This window comes from Sceloporus occidentalis, unplaced genomic scaffold, assembly GCF_023333645.1.
Source record: "Sceloporus occidentalis isolate IW3139 unplaced genomic scaffold, rSceOcc1.0.p SCAF_319, whole genome shotgun sequence".
NCBI classification, from domain to species: Eukaryota; Metazoa; Chordata; class Lepidosauria; order Squamata; family Phrynosomatidae; genus Sceloporus; species Sceloporus occidentalis.
In genome coordinates, this window is record NW_028317299.1 from 1 (window position 1) to 26,278 (window position 26,278).

General features: G+C 41.9%; 1 protein-coding gene across 1 annotated transcript; it reads left to right on the plus strand.

Moving 5' to 3' along the window:
- The first annotated feature begins 6,996 nt into the window (after nt 1-6,996).
- LOC149274816 (uncharacterized) lies at nt 6,997-25,355 on the plus strand. Its single transcript, XM_089505236.1, has 19 exons — nt 6,997-7,158; nt 8,932-9,128; nt 9,317-9,415; nt 9,621-9,729; nt 10,135-10,423; nt 10,545-10,747; nt 11,476-11,601; nt 12,673-12,801; nt 13,214-13,336; nt 13,979-14,114; nt 14,354-16,329; nt 16,804-19,077; nt 19,849-20,001; nt 20,301-20,474; nt 21,285-21,446; nt 23,025-23,181; nt 23,598-24,080; nt 24,486-24,673; nt 25,155-25,355. Exons 1-19 carry the CDS (start codon nt 6,997-6,999, stop codon nt 25,353-25,355), a joined length of 7,341 nt encoding a protein of 2,446 aa, XP_089361362.1.
- Nucleotides 25,356-26,278: the final 923 nt, after the last annotated feature.

Here is a 26,278-nt window from a genome sequence, read left to right on the forward strand (position 1 = left end):
ACACGCTTGAATTGCCCAAGAAATGTGTTTTCGTATAATACGCACTGGAAGCCAGAAGACACGTCCGACATGTATGGGATGCGGGAGAGCGTGTGTTCGTCTTTGCTGGGTGCCCCGGGATAATGGGCCGTAGGTGTTGCTTCGGATATGATATGTTTGTCATTGATCACAAACTAATCCTGTGATTTTGGACAATGTGGATCCGTTAAGGCATCTACTTTTTAACATATCGGGTTCTTTGTCTTTCTCGTGTTGCAGGAATAATAACTTGGCTTTGATTCCATATTCAGCGTGGATACTCAATATATAAGGTTTAGGGTTAGATAGGAGCGCCAGTACAGCACTATTTTAAGTTGAGAAACATAAGATAAGGTTCCCTACCTCTAGTTTGTTTTTTTTTTTGTTTTTTTTATAAATGTAGATCCTTAGCAAATTACATTTTCTTTGTATTTCCCTAATCTGAATTCACTAAACCGGAATAGTTATTCTATTCAACACAAAGAAAGCAACTAATGTTTTGTAATCGGGTCAAATTACCGTTTCCCTGACTTATTTTTACTTTTTTTTTTTTTTTTTTTTTTTTATGCTAGCTGCTGAAACAAAAATTGTCAATCTGTTTACACAGAAATTATACTCCGACCCCCCCCCCCCCCCCAAATAGTATTTGAAAATGTGGAGTACTATATACAGTTAAAAAGCTAAAAATGGTTTAGAATCTTTGAAGACCTTTCGGCGAGATTAGCGATCCTGTAAAAGAAAAACACCACATTGTGTCGATTTGTAACTGTGAAATTACCCTGATTTGGGCTAATATTTAATGGTGGCTTTAAAACAAAAAAACAAATACATTTTTTTTATATATATAATATATATATATATATATATATATATATATATATATATATATATATATATAATGAGCTCATGTTTCCCTATATAGACTTTCAAATAACTCATAGGGCTGTAGTGTTTCTGTGATTTAAAGGGATAGGAACATTATAAATGTATACATTTAAAGGCGCTAAACATTTGAAACTCGCGTTTTTCTTTGCCTAATGACTGGAAAGGGGTCACAGTTCTCTCCGTGGTTATTGGGGTTACGAAGTGTGGGTTTGGGGCACAGCAGCATCCCAAACTTTTATGTTCTCGAAGCTGCTTCTCCACGGCCAGCAAAGCTTTATTTTGTTCATAAATCAAATGTTTTAACATAACATCTTTTAAACGTATCTTTTTAAGTTAATAATAAAAAAAGGAGCTTCATTGGCACCGTATACAAACCATGCGCGGCCCCTTTGTGTGTGTTCTATGTTCAGACTCCGTGGCAGAGAAATGATTGTGATAAAGGGCTTCATGTTTGCAAAATTAAAATCTCCCGTAGAAGAAAAAAAAGTTTTATTAACAATGTCTGTATAACGTTTCCTTGGGTGGTTGTAAAACATCATTTGGAATTGATTTTCCTTTTAACAAATTCATTTTGGGGGGGAAAAAACTTTTTCAAAATGCTTCAACAGATTACTGCGTTACTGTCTTTTTTGGGTGCACTAAATGATTTGTCCGTTATGAACTCTTTCGATACTCCCTTTTTGACATTGTATACTTGTATTTTTTTTTTCTTGCATTATTTTATTTGCACTGATTTGAAATAAAATAGGATATCTAATTTTCTTCCGGATTTCAAACCAGAAATATTTATTGTAAAAAAAAAATAAATAATAATATATAAAATATTTTTAATGTTGTTTTGTATGGAATAAACACTTGGGACCAAAACGTCCATACATTAATCAAGGCTACAAGGAATTTACAGACATACGGAGTTATATCACCGTCCGCTGCGATATGAATTGGTTAATGTGCCACAATAAATTGTCAATGTCCCCTTCTAAGTTGTGATGTGCTGAATGGAACCCCCACTTAGGAGATACATACCCCCCTTCTATTTATTTAAACAATAGAATGACTCTGTCTTAATCATCCTTCCTGACGCTCTGATTAATGAAAGTCTGTAGAGAAATGGACTTCATTAGCATTGCCATAAAGCATCAGCTCAGTGCGGTGATGGAGCCGGTAAAGTCGCCTAAAATATCACATGACTGACAACAATGGCGGCCCCCAGGTCTGCAGATAAAGGGAAGTTGATTGGAACAAAATTAGATAAAACCATGTTTTTGTTGATGCCGACCGAGATTACCGTATACAGGGCCGGGGGCTATTACTGTATGCAGCGCTGGGGTTTTATGTCCTTCTTTAAGTACAATGGATTCATGGATACAAAAAACCCCCAAACGTTTAATTGCTTTCTTTTTCTTGTGCATTGCTGTGTATAAGATCTTTCTCTGAGGAGTGGGGTAATGTATGGTATAAATGATCATTTCTGTGTTTGTGTACAAATTACGTGGTTCAACACAATTTATTTTACAAATATTTCCAATTTGTTTTATACAGCAACCTAACTGCCATCATGTCTGACTATTTTGAAAGCGGTATCTGCCCCCACCCTGCATGTCACGTGTGATATGAATGAGTGTCAATAATATAGTGACTCATTTCTTTTGTAAAGGGCTGGACATAATTGGGGGAAAAAGTGTACATTTTAACTTTTTTTTTTTTAATTTTTAACTGGAACTCTTTAGTAGATCATTAAAAAATATTTTTTTTGTATTTATATTTAGTTTTTATTTTTATTATATTCATTTTAATATTTAATGTTGGGGGAAAAAAAATAATTTTTAGCTATTTTTAAATTAAACTCTGTGTGGGTTTTTGCCCAAACTTTTGCCAAATTTAATGTTTCTTTACTTACTGCTAGAAACCAAAAAAAAACCCCAGAAACTAAATTGGTATCTAGAAATCAGAAATGTTGTTTTTTTTTTTAATTTTATTCTGTAATATAATTAGTGGTTTATTTAGTTTTTTTAATCTCCTGCCTAAAATACAGGAGAAAATGTCCACATGGTTGTATTTGTAATTTTAATTATGTTGCTTCATTAATACTAAAAACTAAATAATAAACCTTAGAATATGGCATCAAAGTATATATTTTTTCCTACCTAATGGTACAACTCAAATTGTATATATAAAATTCCCATGTTCCCGGTGGAGATCCTCAATAATAATTTATCTGATCTAAATATACTTAGAATTTGTAACTCATTTGAATGTGGGCGCCGCTGTGTTATTGTTTGGCGTGTAGACCGTTTGAGACTTGGATGCACACTATATAGTATTGACTGGGTTTCTCTATTCGTTGGAGAAAACACAAAAAAAATGCTATGTCCTGGTGAATTCAGGACTTTAATGAAATGTGTATTTTTCCCCTCAAAATGGTACAATCTCCCCCCCCACATTTATCTACCGGTATTTGTAAATATATTGTATAAATAAAAAATAAATTTTACAATAATAAGTGGTAATGCTTGCCTCCTGCCCCTCGTCTTCCTTTTTCTGCATCCCGTGTGTTACCTTAGTGGTTATACGGTGCTGGGATTTAAACATGCGCGGGACAGGCATGCGGCTCCTGAATCTAAGACATGAATGATGACAGGGTTTGAATTTTTATCTTTACAGCTGGAGAACCAAGCAAGAGGAGATGGGAAAATGGGGCTTATCTGCCGTCAGATTCTATGTTCCGACAAATACGTGTTTAAGGTTTAACCCTGGAACCTTTCTCCTCCGAGAGCTGAACCGTCCAGCAGAATATATATATATATATATATATATATAATATATATATATATATAATATAGTAATAGGGACAGTGTACTGCCCCAAACAGTCCCACCAAAAATAAAGTTCTCAGATACAGATGAAATGCTGGTATTTTAACCCTTTCCATGCACTAATTTTACCACCAGCCTTTGTTAAACTTTATGGTAGCAAATCTTTTTCACACGTTGTACTCAAGGTATAAATGTACCGCTCCTGGTATATGTCCGTGTCAAACAACACCCCAATATGTGTTCAGTAACGTCTCCTGAGCGCAGTGATATCCCACATGCAAGTTTTGTGAAGATATAGTGCTAATTGTAGGGCTCGCGCATAAAAAAGTTTTTTGTATATATTTGGAGTTTTTTGTGACAGTGGGGGGTTATTTTGACATTTTACCAATTCTTTTTAAAATATTTTTTATTATACTAATCACATTGCTGCGTGGTCAACCTGCAGGGGGAGCTCGAGAGTTCTCAGGAGGGTCTGGATAGATCCTCTGTGAGCTTATTGATTGACAGTTTGCATCGCCATCTTGTGAATGGCGGCAATGCCATTCACGGATGGCGATTGGGGTTGCTCTTCGGAGCTATCACAAGGGGTTCGGGGTGGTGGGCTGTGTTATTGACACCGATTATGCTTCGGAATTGATTTTCTAAGCCCTATTTTAGCCGGCAGCCATTTTTTTCGGCCGCCCAAGCAGGTAATTAACAGCAGACCCTCTGACTGATGAAAGTATACGGCAGAATGGGCTTCACCAGCACTGCATCAAGAACCAGCTCATCGTTGTAAGTCGCTGAAAATATAACAATAGCGGCCTCCAGGTTTGAAGATAAAAGGAAGTTCATTGGAACGAAATGACAAAAAACTAGGTTTATGTCAATGCCGACTGGGGGTTACATGACTGTATACAGCCCAGTGAGTTGTCACTGTATATCACTGTATACAGGCAGGGTATTACTGTATACAGCACTTGGATTATGCTCGAGGAGAAGCAAGTTTATTTCCGGTTCCGTCCCTTTGTGTTTTGAAAGCTGCAGCTCCCGCTCCTGACAAGATGTTTTTTAGCCCCGAGTAGCTTCTTATTCGGCCTCCTGAACGGAACATTTCAGGTGTAATTATGTATACTTTGTCTAGCAGGTCGGCTCAGCGTCTAAGGCGGGCAGCGTTCGGATAAACCATCGGTTTAAATTCTCCCTTCTGCGCTCTGATTGGCTCGCGCGTCTACGAATCGGATAAACAAACAGGTAGCAGCTCTACTGCCTCGTGTGACCAATCACGTCAGGTTCGCAGTCTCTTTTTAAACTTAAGCCACACCCACCCCTATTCAAGCGCTGGTTGTTCATCGTGTGTGGGCGTGTATCTGTGTCTAAACTGGCCAATCGCGTGAGCCTACGATTTGTCAATGGACCAATGGGCACAATGCTTTGTCCTGTTTGCTGTAGGCAGCGCGGAGTTTGAATCGTTACGGAGTGATCGCGACATGAAAGCCGGGACATTATAAACATCCAGGTAACTGACCGGGGAGCCGCTTTGTGGCCTTTGTTTTTCCCAGGCGTGCTGGGAGGGAGAAACGGACTAAGCTGGGATTAAATATTTCTGTGAAGTTTCTAGTCACACGTTGATACCTTTATTGGGCCAAACGCAGAGCAAGACGTAAAGCTTTGGAGACCTCAATAGTCTCTTCTTCATTCCTTCAGAAAAAGAGACTGCTGAGGTGTTTTTTCTGTGTTTGTTCCATAAACCATTTTCACCCGGGCTGGCTCTTTTCTGTCTGTTTTTGGCTCTCGCACTCTGCCAGGATAGGTATTTATACATTTGGGTGAAATATCCTGTCCTCTGCTGAGCTGAAATGTAATTGTTTTCTGATGATGTAATGTTGTGACGTCACACATTTTGTAAAACTTTTGAATCATTTGTACTTGTGTCTTCCCCACTCTCCTCGCTTCATCTAGCATGTCTCATTGCTTTTTTTTGGCTCCATGACTTTATTAAACATGATGAAGGGCTTACAGTACAGGCGCTGGGCCCTGCATGCTGTATAATTAATTGACGTGTCTTCTCACCCACTTGCATAGAATGTGACGGCAGATAAGAACCGTCCGGCCCGTCCAGTCTGCCCGTTTCTCCTGATGTAAGGATTTAATCTCCCATCAGGCTCAGTCCGTCACCTACTGAGGATCGCTTTGCTTCTATCCCATGTATGCTCCCTCACTGTATCAGTCTTTACCGCTTCTACCGTGAGACTGCTCCATTCATCTACTACCCTCTCGGTAAAGTAGAACGTCCTCGAGTCACATCGAAGCCTCTGGCCCTCTGAACGTCAGCCTTGTCCCCGTGTTATCTCCCGTCAGCTCTCCCTTTTATTAACCCCTTACTGAGCCTTAAGGCATGTTAATGCTCTCCTGTCAAATCTCCCTTTTATTAACCCTTAAGGCATGTTAACGCTCTCCCGTCAGCTCTCCCTTTTATTAACCCTTAAGGCATGTTAACGCTCTCCCGTCAGCTCTCCCTTTTATTAACCCTTAAAGCATGTTAACGCTCTCCCGTCAGCTCTCCCTTTTATTAACCATTAAGGCATGTTTCCGCTCTCCCGTCAGCTCTCCCTTTTATTAACCCTTAAGGCATGTTATCGCTCTCCTGCCGTGGGACAGGTGCACGTTTTGGATGGATTTGCCGGATACGTAAGCCGAGTTTCTCGCGGATTCCTCTTTTAGAATTGCTGCATTTATTATCTTTCTCTCCGTTCTGTGCCGCTAGGAAGCCGGCAGTTTCTTCCGTCACATCGTGTAAATTCCGTAAAGATAATAAACATGTATTTTTAATCAGAATAGATAATTTTTTGATGGTTAAAGCTTAAAGAATATTAAAGAACGGATACTTTTTTTTTTTTGAGCAGTTCTGTCCCAGCAGTTACCATGGAAACCAGTGAAGTGGTTTATGGCTCCACATTTATGTTGACGCAGAATAGCAGATATGATTTGTCTTAAAAAATATATATATATAATGTATATTTTATTGATAGATATATATATATAATATAAAATATAGGAAAAAAATGAAATCGAATTCCTTTTGTAACGGCAGTGATTTGGTAAAGTGTCTTGACGTGCGTATAGGGGGGCAACCAGAGAGGACCCTGACACCAGCTGATGTCCTTCCTGATAAAATGCCCCCAAAATCCGGAGCCCAGCACTCGGCTGGTGTCTGCATCAGCCCACCCGGCCGTTCCCGCTCTGACGCGTAATACGGTGTGAATTGTAATGTTTTAGGGATTGCAGAACGCGTGCGATGAGTTGGGTGGTGGAAGAATGGAAGGAAGGACTTCCGACAAAAACCCTCCAGAAAATCCAAGAGCTGGAGAGTCAGCTGGACAAACTGAAGAAAGAACGGCAGCAGAGGCAATTCCAGTTTGACTCGCTGGAGGCGGCGTTCCAGAAGCAAAAGCAAAAGGTAATATTGTGGGCAGAGCCGGCCTTAGGCGTTCTGGCGCCCTGTGCGGACTACTCCTCTGGCGCCCCCCTCACTACCCCCCCCTCTCTGCCCCTTCAAACTACCCGCCCTCTCTGCCCCTTCAAACTACCCCCCCATGCCCCTTCAAACTACCGCCCCTCAAACCACCCCTTCAAACTACCCCTCCCCTCTGCCCCCTCAAACTACCCCCCCTGCCCATTCAAACTACACCCCCCTCCCTCTGCCCCTTCAAACTACACCCCCCTCCCTCTGCCCCTTCAAACTACACCCCCCTCCCTCTGCCCCTTCAAACTACACCCCCCCTCTGCCCCTTCAAACTACACCTCCCCTCTGCCCCTTCAAACTACACCCCCCCTCTGCCCCTCCAAACTACACCCCCCCTCCAAACTACACCCCCCCTCTGCCCCTTCAAACTACACCCCCCCACACTTACCTTGTTGCCGGAGTCCTGCGGTGAGAGCGGGAGGCATCCGTCTTCTCGCTCTGCCGGCATTTCATGTTGAGAGCCGGAATAGTCCGGCGCTCAACATGAGATGCCGGCACAGCGACGGAGTCACGGAGAGTAAGGGGCGCCGAGCGGTTGCCGAGAACTTCACGAGCAACCGCTCGGCGCCCCTGACCGGGACATAGATTTAAGCATCGTTTTTTTTTTTTTAACTTTATTTAACATGAATGATGTTAAATAAAGTTTAAAAAAAAAAAAACGATGCTTTAATCTAAGTCCCGGTCAGGCGCCCCTGCAACCATGGCGCCCTGTGCGGTCGCACACCCCTAAGGCCGGCCCTGATTGTGGGATCCGGCGGGGGTCCTGGCGTAGTGTGAATAAATGCCCCCGTCTGTGTTACGTACAGCGCGTAGAACACTTTATCCATACATTTCCGTAGCCGGGAATAAACATTCCCTTTAAAAAGAACCCGGCACAGACACTATGTTTTTATCCAGCTCGCTAAAAATATGTCATGTTTACAGTGTAAAAAAACAATATAGGGGTATTAGAAACCCACCTTATGTATATGGCAGCCGTCCCAACTTCCCATTCTACAGAACTGTATGGTTATTCCACCCCGTTACGTTTACCTTCTCCTGTTGTTCATTGGTTCAGGAACTAGCCATGGCAGCCAGAGATCTCCCCTTCCACAAAGTGAACTAAATATCTCCAGTAGGTTGTCAAAAAAAATAAAAATAAATGACGGGTTTTGAGAAGTTTGAGTGAATGAATGAATGTAGTTGTACTACACACTGTACGGTTCCTGAACATGCGCCGCATATTATTTTGCTGAGCATTCCAGCAATTCCAAAATAAATGAAATAGTGGTTTATGCTCCGTTTTCTGATACATACAAGGGACAGGAGATGCTGTATATTTAATAACAGGTGGCTAATTTTGTATCAATGATAAGCATTTCCCTCAGTAGAAAGGGGGAAAAATAAGCTTTTCAACCAATTTTATCGCTCTCATTCTCTCTCTCTCTCTCATTCTCTCTCTCTCTCATTCTCTCTCTCTCTCATTCTCTCTCTCTCTCATTTTCTCTCTCTCTCATTCTCTCTCTCTCTCATTCTCTCTCCCTCTTTCTTTGATGAGGGGAATACCTTTCTGACGGTTGGTGCCACTTTAGGAGTCACGCTGTAAACCAGCCCTTGTGACTGCCTGTAAGCGAGTGAACACTGAATGAAGGACATCAATGGTGTATGTAATATGATGATTGTAAATTGCTGCCCCTTTCATCCATCCTGTGTGAATCTATTGGACAGGTTGAAAGCGAAAAGAGTGAGGTGACTGCACTCAAGCGCGAGAACCAGAGCTTGATAGAATTATGCGACACCCAGGAAAAGACAAAGCAGAAGCTAATTCACGATCACCAAGTCAAAGAATCGCAGGCCAACTTCCTGGAAGGGCAGCTGACATCCGGCAAGAAGCACATTGAGAAGCTGGAGCAAGAACTGAAACGGTTAATAAACCAGATTTATGGGACTTTAAGCAGCATTTAGTGATCAGGCTTCCTGAATTTTAACGGGGCCGCCATTTATCATCTGACGCAACATTGTTTTATCAATGACGATGAAGCCGATTCCTAGTTTTAGGTGCTGGACTTGTGATTATTAAGAACTTTTACTTACTTTGTTTTCCTTTCGCCAGCTATAAGAATGATTTGGAGAAAAGCCAACACTCCTTTAATGCCGGGGACATGTCTCTGTGTGTCACTCCGCAGAAAGCTTCAGCTGTTCTGTGTACACCTAATAAGTCCAGAGGTAAGTCATTTAACCCCGTCCTTATTCCCCGTCGCCCTGTCCCTTGTTCATGCCCCCGTCGCCCTGTCCCTTGTTCATGCCCCCGTCGCCCTGTCCCTTGTTCATGCCCCCGTCGCCCTGTCCCTTGTTCATGCCCCCGTCGCCCTGTCCCTTGTTCATTCTGTAACTGTTACGTTTAACACGTTAATATTATCTGACTTTTATTCAGACTCCAAATATGATGAGTTACTGGACAAATACAACAAAGAAGTTGAAGAAAGAAAGAGGCTGGAAGCGGAGCTAAAACTGATGCAGTTAAAAGTACGTGAAAGTAGAGATCGTTTAAAAATATCGTGCAGTAATTTTTTTTTAAGAATACCATTTTCAACTATTTTAGTGTCTGTGTGCCCATTGCTTGTAGCTTTAACTCTTTGTGACGTGTTTCAGTTTAGTGCATAGTACTTACATCCAGAGAACTAAAACCCATAGCTCAGGAACGCATGATGTTTAGTATTATATAAAAAGAAAAGAAAAACCGATAGAGGCAGATAGCCCTGAAATGTTTGCACCGCTTGGATAAGTTTGTAATAAAGTTTTGTGTTCGGTGCGGCTGGTATGGTCTGTTTGAATGGTTAGATTACTCATTATTGATGCATTCTTTATGCGCTTTTATTACGCCTTTTATGTTATCCCTTTTTATATGAAGTATTCTATTTCAATTTGTAGACCGCAAATCCGCCTCCTCAGCCCTCTTCCCAAGGCACGATGAATCACAGGGACATCGCACGTCACCAGTCCTCCTCCTCTGTGTTTTCGTGGCAGCAGGACCGGACGCCAAGCCGTTCCTCGCACGGCAGCCACGAGACCCCTCTTAAGAGAAGCTTCGCGTCAACTCACTTTCCGTGGGAGCAAGAGGAGACCCCCATCAAAAAGGGCTACAAACCGGATAATTCTCTGAACGCACCCGATTCCTGCAACGTGCAAGCCCACGAGCAACTGAGAATTCAGAATCTAGGTAGGCTGAGTTCTTTTCGGAAGAGAAGCTTTGTTGAGTGAGTGGAGACGCTATCACTTCTGTTCAAGCGGATCGTTAGCGGTCATTATTTTTCAAAAAATTTTTTCCTCCTCTTCTTCAGAACTAAAATCCAAAATAAGCGAGATGGACTTCAAACTACAAGTGCAAGAAAAAGAGCTGAAAAACCAGGTCAACAGATTTCGAGAAATTCAACTTCTATTAGAAAAAACTCAGACAGAGCTCTCAGAAAAAGACAAAGCACTGACAAAAAGCAGGGATGATCTAGCCCGAGGGAAGATGCAGCTGGAGCAGTCTAATGATAAGGTGCGGGAATAGATCTTCGCATACAGACTTGTAAACAAGGCACACACACACACACACACACACACACACACACACACACTGTATATATATGTATGTGTGTATATATATATATATATATATATAATGTGTGTGTGATTGTAAGCTCTTTTAAGCAGGGCCCTCCTCACCTGGTGTCTCTAAGTCAAATTGTTATGTTACATACTACTTGTTATGTCCTGTCCACCCATTGTACAGCGCTACGGAATTTGATGGCGCTATATAAAACAATAAATAATAATATATATATTTTATTCATTTTTAAAAATTTTTTGGTAAATTTATTTCTGTTAGACTGTTGTACCGGCTCGGTTTACATTGACTCAACTTTTGTTATGAAACCATGTTAACATAATTACTTGGTTTACAGATTAGACCGTTTAATACACTTGCTCTTCTGTACAAGTTTGGCTGAGGGGGTCTCGGATGCTGAATGTGTCCCCTGCAAGCCAGGGAGCTGGGAAAACAAATGTATTGAAGGAACGCTGATGAATCCCTCCGTGCATGTGCATTAACAAAAATAGCGTGCCCATAATGGCTGGGGATCACGGCTGGCATATGTACTAGCCCAATATTCGTATTTTCCAAGACCCCTATTTGAAAGAACACTGAGCGCACTTCTGATTTCCCTCTTTCCTATAACCAATGCTCGTCCACCGCTGGTTGTGAATAACGTGGGCTCTTTCTTTCAGTGTGTGTTAATCGAGCAAAAACTGAAGAAGGTTTCGGAGGAGCTCAGCTGCCAGAGACAAAACGCAGAAAGCGCCCGAATTACTGTGGAGCAGAAACTAAAGGAAAGAGAGAGAGAAAACCAACAGGTAGACCGTCAGTGGGTATATTCTGCGATATGTTCTCTCGCTAAATGTAATGTGCTGCCGAGGCCGTAGACTGATCATGTGAGTCAGGAAGGCATGTATTCACTAAGCATGTATCGAGCCTTGTTCTCATCTCTACAATTTAATATACGCTCATGTGGGATATACAGTTAAAGGTAGGATTCCCTGGGATAAAGCTGCATTTAGTGGCATCTTTGCACTTACTGCGGCCATCTGCAGTGGTTTATATACAATTGGGGTTTATGTATAAAGAGCAGTTCTGGTGCAAATGATACAAACTTGAGCATTCACCATAGCAACTAGTAGAATGTTCCTACTGATTGCACAGGTAAGATTATTACATGTACACACAACTCCTTGACTTGGGGATATAAATGCTGTATCAGCAGTCATATTTTTTTTTTTTACTGCCTATAACTGCACCTAATCATGCTGTCTATTAAAAAAAATAAAATAAGCAGAATTACAAGTTTTTTTTCCCCCAGATTCTAAATGTGACACTGCTCTCTACACTAACTAAACCCATGTTTGTGTACGGATTAAAAAGATGCTACATATATATGTATTTCGACCCTATAATTAGCTTACTGATTTTTATTATGCGGTAAACGTTACATTGGATTAACCAGCAAAAAGACGGACTATAAGTAATGCTGACAGAAGCCGTGAAGGTGACCGAGCCCTTTAAAGCAGAAATTGGTGTGTCTCTGCTGACACCTAGAGGCTAATAGTAGTACTGCAGAGGATAAATATGCAGTAAAGTGAAAAGCATTAAATGGTAAAAGAAAATACATTGCATGTTATGTACTGATAAGGAGGAATTTTAATATCGATAGGTTGCTTGGTATAGATCTTAAATTAAGACATGGGAAGTATTTTTAACACACCCAGCCAGTGCATGAAAATGGGTTATACACGGAAGACTCTGTTACACTGTGCCGTTGCTGACTTTTAATATAAGTATATGTTACAACATTAACACAACAAAGAGCCACACGCATTTGAAAACGCCGTACAGGATCAAATTTGGATGTTTTGTTACTTTATCTTTAGGAACTTTTGCGCCTGCAAAATTCCCTTCAAAACATGGAACAGCAGCTCAACCAGACAAAGGCGAGACTGAGTCAGGAGTCTCAGCAAGCAAAGAACGAATTCAACGCCGTCCAGTCTGAGCTCGACAAAGTAAGACATTCTTTGAAATTACAGCCAAATATAGCTTGGCCGGCCCTCCATTAATGTATAATTTCAATAAGCGAGAGTCCGCCTCACTGTTTGAACTATACATTGCGCGTGGCAGGCTGGCCTCTTCTTTTTGCAGGGGAAACCTGCATGTGTTTGTCTATCATAATGCATAATGAAGTTGATGAGCTAAAACCACAACTCTCCTACAAACTCCCGGTCAATAAAATAAAGTCTAGCCACCCCATACATTAACCCTAGATTATTTACCCCTGTAGGTCTTTGCAGAATACTTCCCGGATTTATAAAAGTATTGAAGCTATGCTAAGCTCGCACTCTTCCTGGGGCTTTTCACGATTAATCATTTGAAAGCTGTGTACTTAGTTGCTGTTTTTTTTTGTTTGTTTCTACGCAGATGAACCACGCAAAAAGAATTTTGGAAATCGAAACAGAAGAACTGAAGCAGAAACTTTCCAGATCAGAACAAGCTTTGAATGCATGCCAGAAAAATGAGCACGACTTTAAGAAACTTATCGAGGCGAGTATTTGTGTGCCTTTCTGACGAATGAACGAGTAATATTTAAAACGTTTGATTAAAATTAACATAAAATGATTTAATGTAACTCAGATTTGGGGTGATATCAAAAAGAATCCGTTCGCTGTTAGGTGAAAAGTACAAGCCTGCCTATTGCAGCCGGTAGGGGAAATGCGTCGCTGATGTTATGCCAGACCATAAGAATCTAAGCTTATGTGTAGGACTTAATGCCCCAGGGTGGAAAAATTAAACTTTTTTTTTTTACATGTTTACTTAAATATGCTCTTTCTGCTTGTACGTTTCTAACCCAATTTGACAGAGACGCTTGTTGTCGCTGCACTAAGTACAAGCCCGTCTTTAAACAGCTCAAATACTGCGAGAACATTAAATCTCTGAATTATTTTTCTATAATTTCTACTTTTTAAATTCTCTGCTGAGCTGCGGTGTCTGTAATTGGTTTCCATAAACGCAAATTATATCTACTCTTAAAAATGTATCCTGCCATGGTGAATAAGATGGCCTCGAGTAGTTTATTTAGAAGAAAGCAATACTGAGGGGTATTTATAGCTCCTTAAATTTTAGCATATGTTATACATGCACACACTGCCTATTTTTTACATTCTTCTCCGCTCGCAATCTTTGTAGGAAGCAAAACGCGAACAAAACGCCCTCAAAAGTCAGTATGATCAGAAAAGTAAAGAGGCGCTTAAACTGGAGGAAGAGCTCAAGACCGTCAATCAGACTTTAAGGCAAAACCAACTATTTGCAGAGGAACAGAAAAGTAAGTTCCTCTTGTGCCATATGTTGTGTGTAGTACATGGGCGCGTTCGTTGTCACCCTACAAGTATGACATCACGCGCAGCACAAGCTCGACCAAACTTTTTCACAAGCATGACCATTTTCAAACGATTGTTTTTAAGGCCATATTTAATAAGGTAAACGTGTTGTTAAAGTGCTAAAATTTAGGTAAAACTGCATTGTATAAGAAACTAAACCGTTGCTTTCTGGTTCTTTTTCTAGATAAAACCACAGTCCTAGAAGCAGAGCTGAAATCCGCCCTTGAAAAAATGCAAGATCAAGAGTCTGCTAGTTTTGAGGGTCTGAAAATGGCCGTGTCTAATTTGGAAAAAGAAAGAGATTTCTGTTCGGAAGTGTTGAAGAAGAGAGAGCTGGATGCGGAACAGTCAAAGATCGCGCTGGCAGGAATGGAGGAACAATCCGCGGCTTTAAAAAATCAAGTGGACTCTAAAGAGAAGGAATGCAAGCAGTTAATCGATACAAACATTTCACTTTGCGGTTTGAAGAATGAGCAGGAAAAAGCCATCGGTGAACTTTCCAAAGAGAGAGAAGATCTGGCGCATAAAATTGGAGGCTTCGAAAACGTCATTCAGACTCATCTGGATCAAATACACCTGCTAGACAACGATAAGAACAATCTAAACACTCAGATAAAAACCCTACAAGATATAGTGGAAGCTAAAGGGGCCGAGCTGGAAATCCAGAAAGCCGCGTGCCGTGGGCTAGAATCTGAAAGCCAAACGTTCAGAAACGAAATTGAGCGGTTACTGCGGGAAATGTCCGACCTGAAAGGGCACGTTTTGGAGCTAAATTCATCATCTTCTGTGGACCGAGCATCTTGTTTAGAGAAGGTGTTGGATGAAGAAAAGCAGGCGAATGCTGAGTTGCGAAGGCAGCACGACGAGCTTCTGGAAAGTGAAACGGCCCTCAAAAACCGCCTGGCGGAATATGAAGCTGCTCACCAACGGCTTGTAGCAGAGTCTAAAAGCTTAGAGAAGAAGGTTGCCTCTGAGGAGCGTTATATTGAATCGGTGGTCGCTGCCATAAAGGTAAAGGATGAGGAGATTGATTCCTTATCGGAAAAGTTAAGACTTCAGGAGAAAGACTTGCAAGCTGCCCATCAAACAAACCAAAAGCTCAATGATAAACTGCAGGAGATAAATCTAAATTCCGAGTCGTGGGTTGCTGAGAGGGAAACGCTCGCTGGCCTGATAAGCTCTAATCAAAGGGAGATCGAACGGCTGGCTGATGAAAATAGAAGAATCCATGAGCTTTACGATAAAGCCCTGAATAGCCAGAAAACAGAAGTGGCCAAAACAAATGATTTAATTCACGTTGCAGAAGAAAAAGAAGAGGCGCGCCAAATTTTGGTTGACGGGCGCAGCGAGGGCTCCAAAGAGCTTGAAGATCTAAAGTTAGAAATGGCAGAACTGAAAAAAGTTCATCAAGATGTCCAAAAAGCCAACGAAGAACTCCGGAAACTTGTTTGTGATCTCCGGAGCCAAGAGCTGTCTCAAAGCAGAGCCTTGGAAGAGTGCAAGGCGAGTCCGGGGTGCGAAGAGAGAGACCCGGTTGAGTTTGAAGCTCTTGAGATGGATGTTGATGAGAAACAGAAGCTTCTGAGATCTCTCGCGGAATGCTCTGTCAACCTCGATGACGTTTCTATCCTTGCCGGCTGCGATCATGAGAGGAGCTGTACCCAAGAGCATCCAGAGGGCGGCGGATGTCGACTTGAAACGGCTTCACATAGTATTTGCAGTTTGAGCGAAGAACATGCTCCGGTGCTTTCTGATATGCCAGCGGACGTTAATGATTCCGTTGATGCGAGCGAGGCGGGTACAGTCCTCGAAGCGAATCATTTCGGAGGCCGTCGCTCTGTCTCTAATGGTTTTCCGTTGAAAAAGCTAAATACGGAGTCAAAAGACACGGCTGTTTTAGAGCAAAGTCTTGACGCCGGAAATTTAATACAGCTGCTGGCGTTATACCAAACGGAGGTAGACGACCTAAAAAAACAGCACATTTCAGAAATGGCCGTTCTGCACCAAAAAATGAAAGCTAAAGCTGCAGAGATGGAGACAAAGCTGGCGGAAGAGAAGAAGCAGACCGAGCAGTTATCCTTGGAGTTGGAAGCTGCTCGACTGGAGCTGCAGTGCCTTGACCTGAGCGCCCGATCGATACTATCTTTTGATGTTGACGATGTAAGTATCTATTTTACAGGAATACAAATACAAAGAGATCTCTTGGTACACACAATTTTCGTAACGTTTATATTGTAATTACTTAATGGCTTGAATGTTACATGCAGTTTTTTTTTTGGCAGAAAATCTAGAATAGTTTGTCTTTGTTTATGTAGCACAATCTGGTTTAGCCAAAGTTTATGGATATAGAATACTTCCTTCGCATATCTACATTTTCTGGTTAGTAAGCTAGACTGATTTTCCCCCCCCTTTTTTTTCTCTCCCCCCCTTTTTTTTCAGCAATAAACAAAAAATATATAGAATTTATACAAAACTAAAAGCATAACTGCCAATATAATTCATATGCTAGCCTGTGATGTAGACACCTGTAGGACATCAGGTACAGTTTATTATGTGTTGCTGTACATTTTAATGAAGTTTACCTATACATATCCTAGAATTTGTTAAAATATTTTGTTTCTCTGTTTCTTTCAGTTAACAAGAACCTTTGATGCCACAAATCAGAGCCTGTGTTCTGTTTTACCAATAGGAAGTTTAGCCCTAAATAACACTCTTTCGCAGATAAGCCACGATCCGAAAGACCCCGTCCAGAGTCCCTGTTCTAAAAATACAAGGGAAACAAAACAGGGAGCAAACCTTGTGGTCTTGAGTCAGGACAAGTCACCTGGACAAGAAGAACTCACAAGCGAGATTACTGAAGACGTTAAATGCTCCCCGAAATCAGCCGAGGACTATAATTCGGTTGGTAACCCTGATACTCCCTCGGACCGCTTAAAATCTAATATTGAAAATCTCGGGGTGCAAGCTCAGCAATTCTCCAACGAGAACTTGAAGCTTCTTGAACTTGTGAAAGAACGAGAGGCTAAGATTGAAACGTTGGTTGCCGAAATAACAAATTTCAATGTAACGATTGAGATGCAGAAATCTGAACTTTCTGGAAAGGAAACATCAACCTCAGAACTTCAGAGCAAAGTAAAGGAACTCGAAGACGGAAGAGTTCTTTTATTTGAAAAACTCGAGTCGCATTCCTCCGAGAAGCAACAGTTAGCTGCAAGAGTCGGGGACCTGGAAAAAGATCTAAGTAGCCTTTCTAATACAGTAGAGATGCTGAAAATCCAGTCGTCCGACTTGTCTGCGATACGTGAAGGTTTAGAAATATCTAACGGAGAACTGAGGGAAAAATATCTTCAGACCGAGAACGAACTGAAAAGAACCAGGTCTGAGAAGTCAAACATTGAGAATCACGCGCTGTCCATGGAAGCTGATCTGGATGCTCTTCAAGCTAAATGCCAACACCTACAGGATGAAAATTCAGAGAACTTAAAATCCGTAACAACCTTACAGGAGAGAATTACCCAAGTCCTGGAAGAGAAAATGTTAATGATTCGAGAATTGGAGAGCTTGACTGAAGAGAAGGAGGAGCTTGAGAAAACGTGCGAGAGAATGAAAGCAAAGGAAAACGAGTTGGAGATGAATAAGACAAACACCAGAGAACTTATTAAAATACTGGAAGCTGAAATACGCGCGCTAAAGTCAGAGCTTCACGATGCAAAGTCCATCGCAGAACAGATGTCCCGAGAAAGAGAGAGTCTGATTGGCTTACAAGAGATAGAGAACAGCAGAAGTTCGCAACTAGAAGACCTGCAGAACCAGATCCAGCAAATGCAAGAGGAGAGGTCCGTTCTTCTGCAACAGTCAGAAGAAATCCGGGCCGAGCTGAGTGCTGCGCGAACCGAGAAGAACGAGTTGTCTGGAACCCTAGAACGCTGCCAGTCCGAGAAACACGAAATGGCCACGAGATTGCGCTCGGCCCAGGAAGAGGTTTCTCTGATGCGCGCCGGGATAGAGAAACTCAAAATTAAAATCGAATCCGATGAAAAGAAAAAACGGCACGTGTTCGACAAGCTTAAAGAGGCCGAGCGAAGCGTAGACGGCCTGAAGGACAAGATCGAGAGTCTGGAACGGGAACTGGCCATGTCCGAAGAAAATCTGGAAGGTGTAATTCTTCAGACGGAGACGATCAAAGAGGAAGCGGAAAACCTGAAGTCGCAGAAAGAGGTTTTGGAGAATGAAATGAATACTTTCAGGAGAAAGGCAACCGATCTTGAAAGCAAACTTATGGTGACACAGGAGACAATAGTGACGTTAGAAGCAACGATACGGAGTCTTACGGGCGCTCTGGAAAATAACGAGATGGCGCAGAAAACATTTAAAGAGGAGTCAGAAAAAGAGCAGCTGTTGCTTCAAATGCGATTCAGCGAGTTACGTGAACAAAAGAAATCGTCGGAGGAGAAGTACGAGGAAGACCGGACCAAACACGTTAACCGGATATCTCTCTTAGAGCAAAACGAAACCCAGTTGTCGAGCCGGTTAGAGGAGGCGCACATAAAATACAGGGATCTGGAGCGTTCCGTGGAGAAACTTAGCGCTGACTTGGAGATCTGCGAAAGGAAACTGGAGGACAAGACGGAGCGGCTCCTGATTCTCGAAGACGGACTAAAAGGAGCCGAGCGGCTGGAAAATAAATACTCCGCGGAGCTCTCGCGGTCCGAGGTGGAGAGAGAGAATTTGAGAAACGAGAAGGAGACTCTTCGGGCAGCGGTGGACAAACTGGAAGCGATGTTGCAGAATGTATCCGCGGCCAGCCGTTCGCATGAGGCGACCATAGCGGATCTGAGGAAGTCCTGCGAAGATTTACAAATCAAAGCGGAGTCTTCTGCCGCTGAAAATACAGCACTTCTGCGAAAGGTGTGTGTGTGTGTGTGTGTGTTTTTTATATATAAAAAATGTATATAGCCCTGGCCTGGTCGCCCCATCGGGGTGCATCATTTATTGATCGCTTTTATGTGTTAAATAGATCAGGCCTGGACTGGCCATGTAGTATACCCAGTGGGCCGCTGGCCGCGCTCACATCATCTGGGGGCCTCTGGCCTTAAAGCACCATGGCTACTTAGTCATCGCCATTTGGGTCTCCTAAGTTAATTGAAATGTCTCATTTAAAAAAATAAATACAAATTAATTACATTTTTAGTTCTTGAAGCAAAGTTCTTTGTTTTTAATCTGGCCGTTGCCTCCTCTCGTTTCTCTGACGTCGCCTCTGAATACTGCGGTTTTTTGTGACCTTTCCCTTTGGTTCTTCCTGCGGTTTAGTAGATCATTTCAGACGGGCAGAGCAAATTCCACCGTGAACAATAGAGATTGGACTCTCGGAGCGGGGGTTCTGTCAGCACCCAGATCCACAGGACCCCCAGCTGAAAATATAAACTCCCCATACGCAGGAAAAAGCAAAGAACGTGCAGATAAAATAACACAGATTATAAAAAAAAATGGGCAACAAACCCATATCTCCTAAATTATCCTGTCAAATCTAAATATTTTTATATAACAAAAAATGTATAAAAGAGTAAAGCTGCTGCTGCCTTTTGGCAAAATGTGGCTATGGCTGACGGCCTTCTGTGGTTATGATGGTCGGTTTTCAGCGTTATTACATGTGCTCCGTTCTCTACTCGTAACGCGCAGGCAGACAAATTGTCCGAAAACTGCGATGACTTACAGCAAAAGCTACGCGAGGCCGAGCAGCGGATCGAAACACTTCAACAAGCAAACGCTTTGGAAAGGAAGGCCCTTGAAGAGCAAACGCAGGCAGTAAGGCAGCAAAACGAAGAAAACAACGTGAGTTTTAAACTCCAAATAGCTGATAGGTCCAGATTTTTCTGTATGTCATATGTATATGTATGTTTATATATATGTGTGTGTGTGTATGTATGTATATGTATGTTTATATATATATATGTGTGTGTGTGTGTATGTATGTATATGTATGTTTATATATATATATGTGTGTGTGTGTATGTATGTATATGTATGTTTATATGTGTGTGTATATATATATATATATATATTATAATAAATTTTAATGAAATTCTTCCACATTTTCTACTTGCATTTCTTTTTTTCAATGCATTTTCTAGTCTCTCCTGCTCTCTATGACATCGCAAAGAAAAGAAATGGAAGAGACGATCGCAAACCTTCGCAAGGAATTGGAGAGGCAGGCGCAGAATATGAAAGGCGATATAGAGGGGTATGAGAGCCGGCTCCTTCAAACTGACGCGAAGCAACACGCTCTCCTGGAAGAAATAAAGCAGGTGAGGAAAGGAATATTTAGCCTGCTCATGGGTCAGCTGACGCAGTTTCAGCGAAGGCTTTTTACAAAATAACAAATATTGTAATTTGTAAAAAACCTTGTATATGTTGTATTTTGTTTAGTTTTAAAGGAACAATAAAATGTGCGTTTATTATGATTGCTTCCGTTGTTCTGGTCTTGGCTCCTGGCAGGCACTGGGAGCAGGTTTCGGGATTTTCATTTACAGGGTTGTCCCAGGGAGGCACTCTGTGCTCCTCTCGACCCGGTAAGCAATCCTTGCTTGCGCACTTCACTGCTAAAACCGCTGTAACGGTGCGCCTCGATATCCAGACTGCAATTTAGAACTGCAGTCTCCATAACCTACTGCCAGAGTAGCTGACGCTCCGATCGGAAGCACGTGATGTATGAGAATTGTTTCATATACACCAATATCGAATAACAAAAATATACACAAAAACACAAGCATGCATTAAATAGGCCAAGACTGGGGTCGTTTTTCATAGTGATGGACTAAGCAATATAATATATGGCCATTTAGTGTGTTGGAATCACCAATATTTATGATTCGGGTGCTTTTAACCCCTTCATGACAAAGCCCGTACATGTACGGGCTCATAATGCATTGTTTTTAATGGGTTTAAGGACGACCCATTGTCCTTAAGGGGTTAAATAGCCTTTTTGCCTTATTGTATGTATATACAGTAGTGTGTGTGTGCATGTATGGGTGCAAAAAATACTGTAAGGTAAGAATGCTTGATATTTTTTTTTATTGTGATTTGAAACATGTTTATAAATGTTTTCTCTTGTATAGCACAAAGGAGAAATTCAAAGCTACCGAGGGAAATTGACGCGAGTCGAAGCTGATCTTAATAACCATAAGCTTGAAATTCATCGTTTAAAAGCAGGCAACGATAAATTGAAGCAATCCACGGTACAATCCCAGCAGCAGCTGCTAGAGTTTAACCAGCTTAAGGTAAGTGTGCACTTGGCAGTCATCTTCATCTGTAATGTGATATTCATCAGTTTAATTCCAGGAAGACCTGGGAAAAAAATTCCACTTAAAGGAGACATGCAGCCCCCAGAAATCTGCTATATATATATATATATATATATATATATATATATATATATATATATATATATATATATATATATTAGTGTGTGTAAAAACGGTAGGGAATGAAAACAGTTTATTAACGATATTGTATATGCAGCGCATTGTGGAAGTGATGCTGCAGCCATCATATGTACTTTAACCCCTTAGTGACAATTGACGGCCCGGGTACGTCGCCCAAAAACAAAGGGTTAACAACAAATGACGTGCCTGGACCGTCATGACTTCAAACGGGTGCAGAAAGCGATCTATGTTCGCTTTCTGCACCCAAACGGTGTTGCTTTAATGCCTCGACATTTTTTAAAGTCATATGATACAATTAAAACAATGACAGGAAAGCCCTTCTTGTCCTGAAAAAAACAATATATAACTTGTGTGGGTTCAGTAAACGGGAAAGAAGAAAATGAAACACGAGCAGCGCAGAAATGTTAAAACAGCCATCGTCACGAAAAATAAAATCGGCCCACGAAGGGGTTAATGTTTGATTTCTAATATTTTTAAATTATTGATTCATTCATGAGGGATTATATACCTACTGCCAGTCTGCTCCAGCACTCGGCAGCATTTTGCATGCGCGGAAAGTTCTCCCGTTGCGCTTTTCTGCCCCTGATTATCCGCTTCAATCGCCAGACCTCATAAGAGGCGGGGAGCTGTAGCTTCTCCCTAAAGTAAGCCATGCCCCCCCCCCCCCCGTTTTTATATTATAAAAAAAATGATATTATTCAGAAAATAAAAACACTTAAATTTGTAAATTTTATATATTTTTTTGTCCATGCGTGCAAGATGTCAGGACTCTGCTTTCTAACCCAGTTCAATACTTTTGTTTTAAAAACATTAAGTCACCAATCAGGCCAAAAAAAATGAGCCCCTGTGTCCTGGATCTAGCGTATTTTTGGGGCGTTCTGAGGTTAATGACAGATGAATCGAGCCGAGGTTCTTGTCAGTCTTTTAAGACTGATTTCTGTCTTGGGATTTACCCCGCCAGCTGTTATTCTTGCTTAACACGAAATAATAATTCCTCCGCCGCCTGTAGCGCTGCGGGGATGTTTTTATATCCATTTCTGATGAAACCGCGCTGCGTACAATTTCCAGAACAGCAGGCGACTCCGAGCACAAAAGAAATGCCAGGGTTTAGCTGGAGATGCCTGTCATTCCTGCATTCGTATAAAAGGCAGGTGTTGCGATATAATTACCAGCTTCTAATCCAGGCTCTAAATTAATAATATCCCTCCCGGCCGTGTATAGAACGCTATTGTGAGTTTACAGTCAGCGGTGATTGCCAGCCGTTAAGGCTTTGTGGCCCTTTATAAAAAGAAAGAGGTGATTCCAGGACTTGGTGTTTGGGTTCCCGCTAAGCGCGGACTAATGAGGGACCTCTGGAGTCCGAGCGCTGGCCGCCGTCCTAATCCGGCTCGTGTTTCTGTAAATGCGTTTTAGACGGAAGTGGCCCGGCTGGAAGAGGAAAATGCCGGGACCTGCCGCAAGCTGGACCTGTGGGTGAAATCGTGCGAAGAGCTGGAGCGTGAAAAGGAGCAGCTAGAAAACCAGATAAAGCAGCGAGAAGAAGCCGAGAATCGCTTACACGGAATGCAAAGTACGTTCTTTCCTCTTTCAATCACTGTTAATCGGTGTGAGTGTGTGCGTTAGAGTGTGTGCGTTAGAGTGTGTGCGTTAGAGTGTGTGCGTTAGAGTGTGTGCGTTAGAGTGTGTGCGCGTGTATGAATGTGTGCCAGTGCATTTATTAGTTGCAGATAGGGGCCGATAGGGCCCATCTGGCTTTACCTAACACCCAGGCCAGAATGTACCAGCGCTACCCTGTGCCCGTGCCATTAACCCTCTACACACTTTCTCTTTTTCTCAATAAAAGTGCTTTAATGCTCTACAGAGTGATTCCTGCAGAAACACCCCGCGGCCATTTTTTTTTGGCACAATAGTTTAATTAATCCAGTCCTTGATATAGGGGGATTATATGAAACTTCCACGTGTTAATCGATCTATGCTTTGATACAGATGCAGATGGCGAGACCAGCCTCAGCGTTTTGATGGCAGAATTAGAGGAACTCAAACAGTCTTTGGAAGAGAAGAGTCTGGAAGCAGATGAGAATGTCGAAAAATACTGCACGTTAATAATTGAAACCCACAAACTGGAGGAGGCCAATGATTCATTACGGAAAGAAGTGGATTTGTTGAGTTCAAGGCTGAAAGAACTTGAGACCATCAACGAAAGCCCCCCTCTCCCGCCAACGTCCGAAAGTCCTTCGAAGACGTGTAAAGGGAGAAGAAGTAAGGACAGAAGGTCGGCACCGGGGACCTCAAAACGCCAACGAACCCAGGAGCGCACAGAGGACGACGGGGAGCAAAAATACACAACGCCTACATCTCAGCGAGTGACGAAGAGAGTAAAGAAGACCGGCTTGGCTTCTACACCCCAGACCACTGAAGATATTCAGATGTATTTGGAGCCAGAGGGGCTTCCGGAGGTTGTGAAAAAGGGTATGTGTCTTACTGTATAGCAGACAGCGGGAAGAGCGGGTGGAATATGTTACATTAGAGTTTTCAGTGATTTAAATTATTTTCTGCACAGCGTTTGTAACAATCTGATAGTAAAGATAGTTCCCAGCACCCTTGTTGAAAAGAAGCGAAGCAACGTACCAACCACGTCTTAAAAAGTCTTTCAGCCATCTAGCCGGGCAGTCCTGGTACCCAAAATTGTATTAATTTACATTTCTCTTAATTCTTAGACCTATAAAGATCCCTATAGACTACAAAGACTGTTTATTTTTGAAATTGTGTTTTTGTGTTTTATATGATTAATCAACGGTTTTCGTTCTAGAATATAGACCGTTCTCTCACTTCCCCAACATTGATTTTAATAGTTTTTTCCCTTTTTTTTTGTAGGATTTTCAGATATCCCATCAGGTAAGCAAAGTCCTTACGTTCTCAGAAGAACCGAACTCCCTCGGAGGAGAAGTCCCCGTCTCTCTGCACAGAAGCGATCTCCTTCCAGCCTCCTAGCAGACAGCGACGACCTCGAAAACCTCGGAAATGTCCCCAACAGGACAGATGGGGGCAGCAGATCACAGAAGGTAAAAACGCGGCTATTCCTGGAAACCTCTTAGCACCAAAAATTACCCCAATACGCACGCAGGGTCGTGGACTACTTGGGTCCACGGTTGTTTATGTAAAAGCCGTTATTCCGAGCACTGGCGTAACAAATAACCTTTCTAATGTTTTACAAGCATCCGTAGCTGCATTAGATTCAGTTCCTCTCTATTTGAGTTCAGTACAATGTGATACGAGGGCTGTGTTCCTGATGTTTTTTTGGTGTTTTAGTTATGCGCAAATGTAGTGATTTAGGAAAAAGATTGTATATTAAGCTGTAAAGCATTTTCTGTCCCCCCCCCCCCTTAAACTTTAACCCCTTAAGGACAATGGGCGGTCCCTAAACCCATTGAAAACAATGCATTTTGAGCCCGTACATGTACGGGCTTTGTCATTAAGGGGTTAATATATAAAATATATATTATATATTTTAATATATATATTTACATGTTAACTGTTTTGCAGGTTAATAAAATTGAACTATTTCAACTGGAAGCCGCAGTCGGATCCATGGAGTTATCATCCCCGCTCTCTGCTCACAACAGATTAAAGGGCCCCGTGGCTCAGAGTCCACGCGTTGGCCAAGCAGAAAGAGACCGAGGGACGGCAGACGTCGGCATTTTGCACGAACGGTCCGAGAGCGAGGAAACCTGCAATGTCCAGTAATCCAACCGACCTCCCCCTGGAACGGAAATTTCTTCCGCTGTAACTTTTATTGGCTTTTATACGTTTTATATAGTCTTTATTTCTAGGGTGTCAAAAACTGCTCATATTACAGGTTTTCCCTAAAGTGAGAAAATGCCTGGGGGGGGGGGAGGGGGGGGTCATCTTGAACGCAACTTGATTCCTCTTGCAACAAGATTTCGTATAATCTGCCCTGCGTCTGAATCCTGGAATGCACTAGATGGCGGCACTCAATACTCTCTACGCGGCAACAAGAATTTCCTTTTAAATCCAGATTGAACTCTATTTTTTTTATATATTTTTCATCTAAAAGTCCTGTTTGTAAAATTGTAAATATATTTTTTTTATATAACTGACCATGTTTTAATAACTTTTTTTGTAAATACACTCGTCTTCCCCCGTTACACCCCGCTAGTGGGAAGCATAGAAACGTACTGTTAGAATGTGCTATACATTTGCCTACGGTTTTCTATAAAGACACTCGTATAACAGACTGGTTCTTGCATTTGTTATTTTTCCAGCACAAGAGACGCCTGAATTGAGGGGATTATTCGCTAAATTGAAATTGTCTCTCGCCGATGCATTATAAAGGGCCAGCCAAGGTCAGCAGTAAGGGCTGAGTTAACCCTGCAAGATGTATCGGTAACCGCACAGCACAGAAATACACAGACATACTATACACAGACATACTATACGCAGGCAAAGGTAGGAAAGCTTATATATAGAGCTACCTCCAGCCGCATGAGTGTCAATCATAATCTTACTTATTATCACGCTATAATAATATAATTATTAATATTGGATATTAATAATATCCAAGCTGATCTTGAATCGCATGCAAAGCGTCTGTCTGCTCATAAATTCGTCATTTCTGTAACTCGCGTCTAGTATTTCTTATAAAAGGT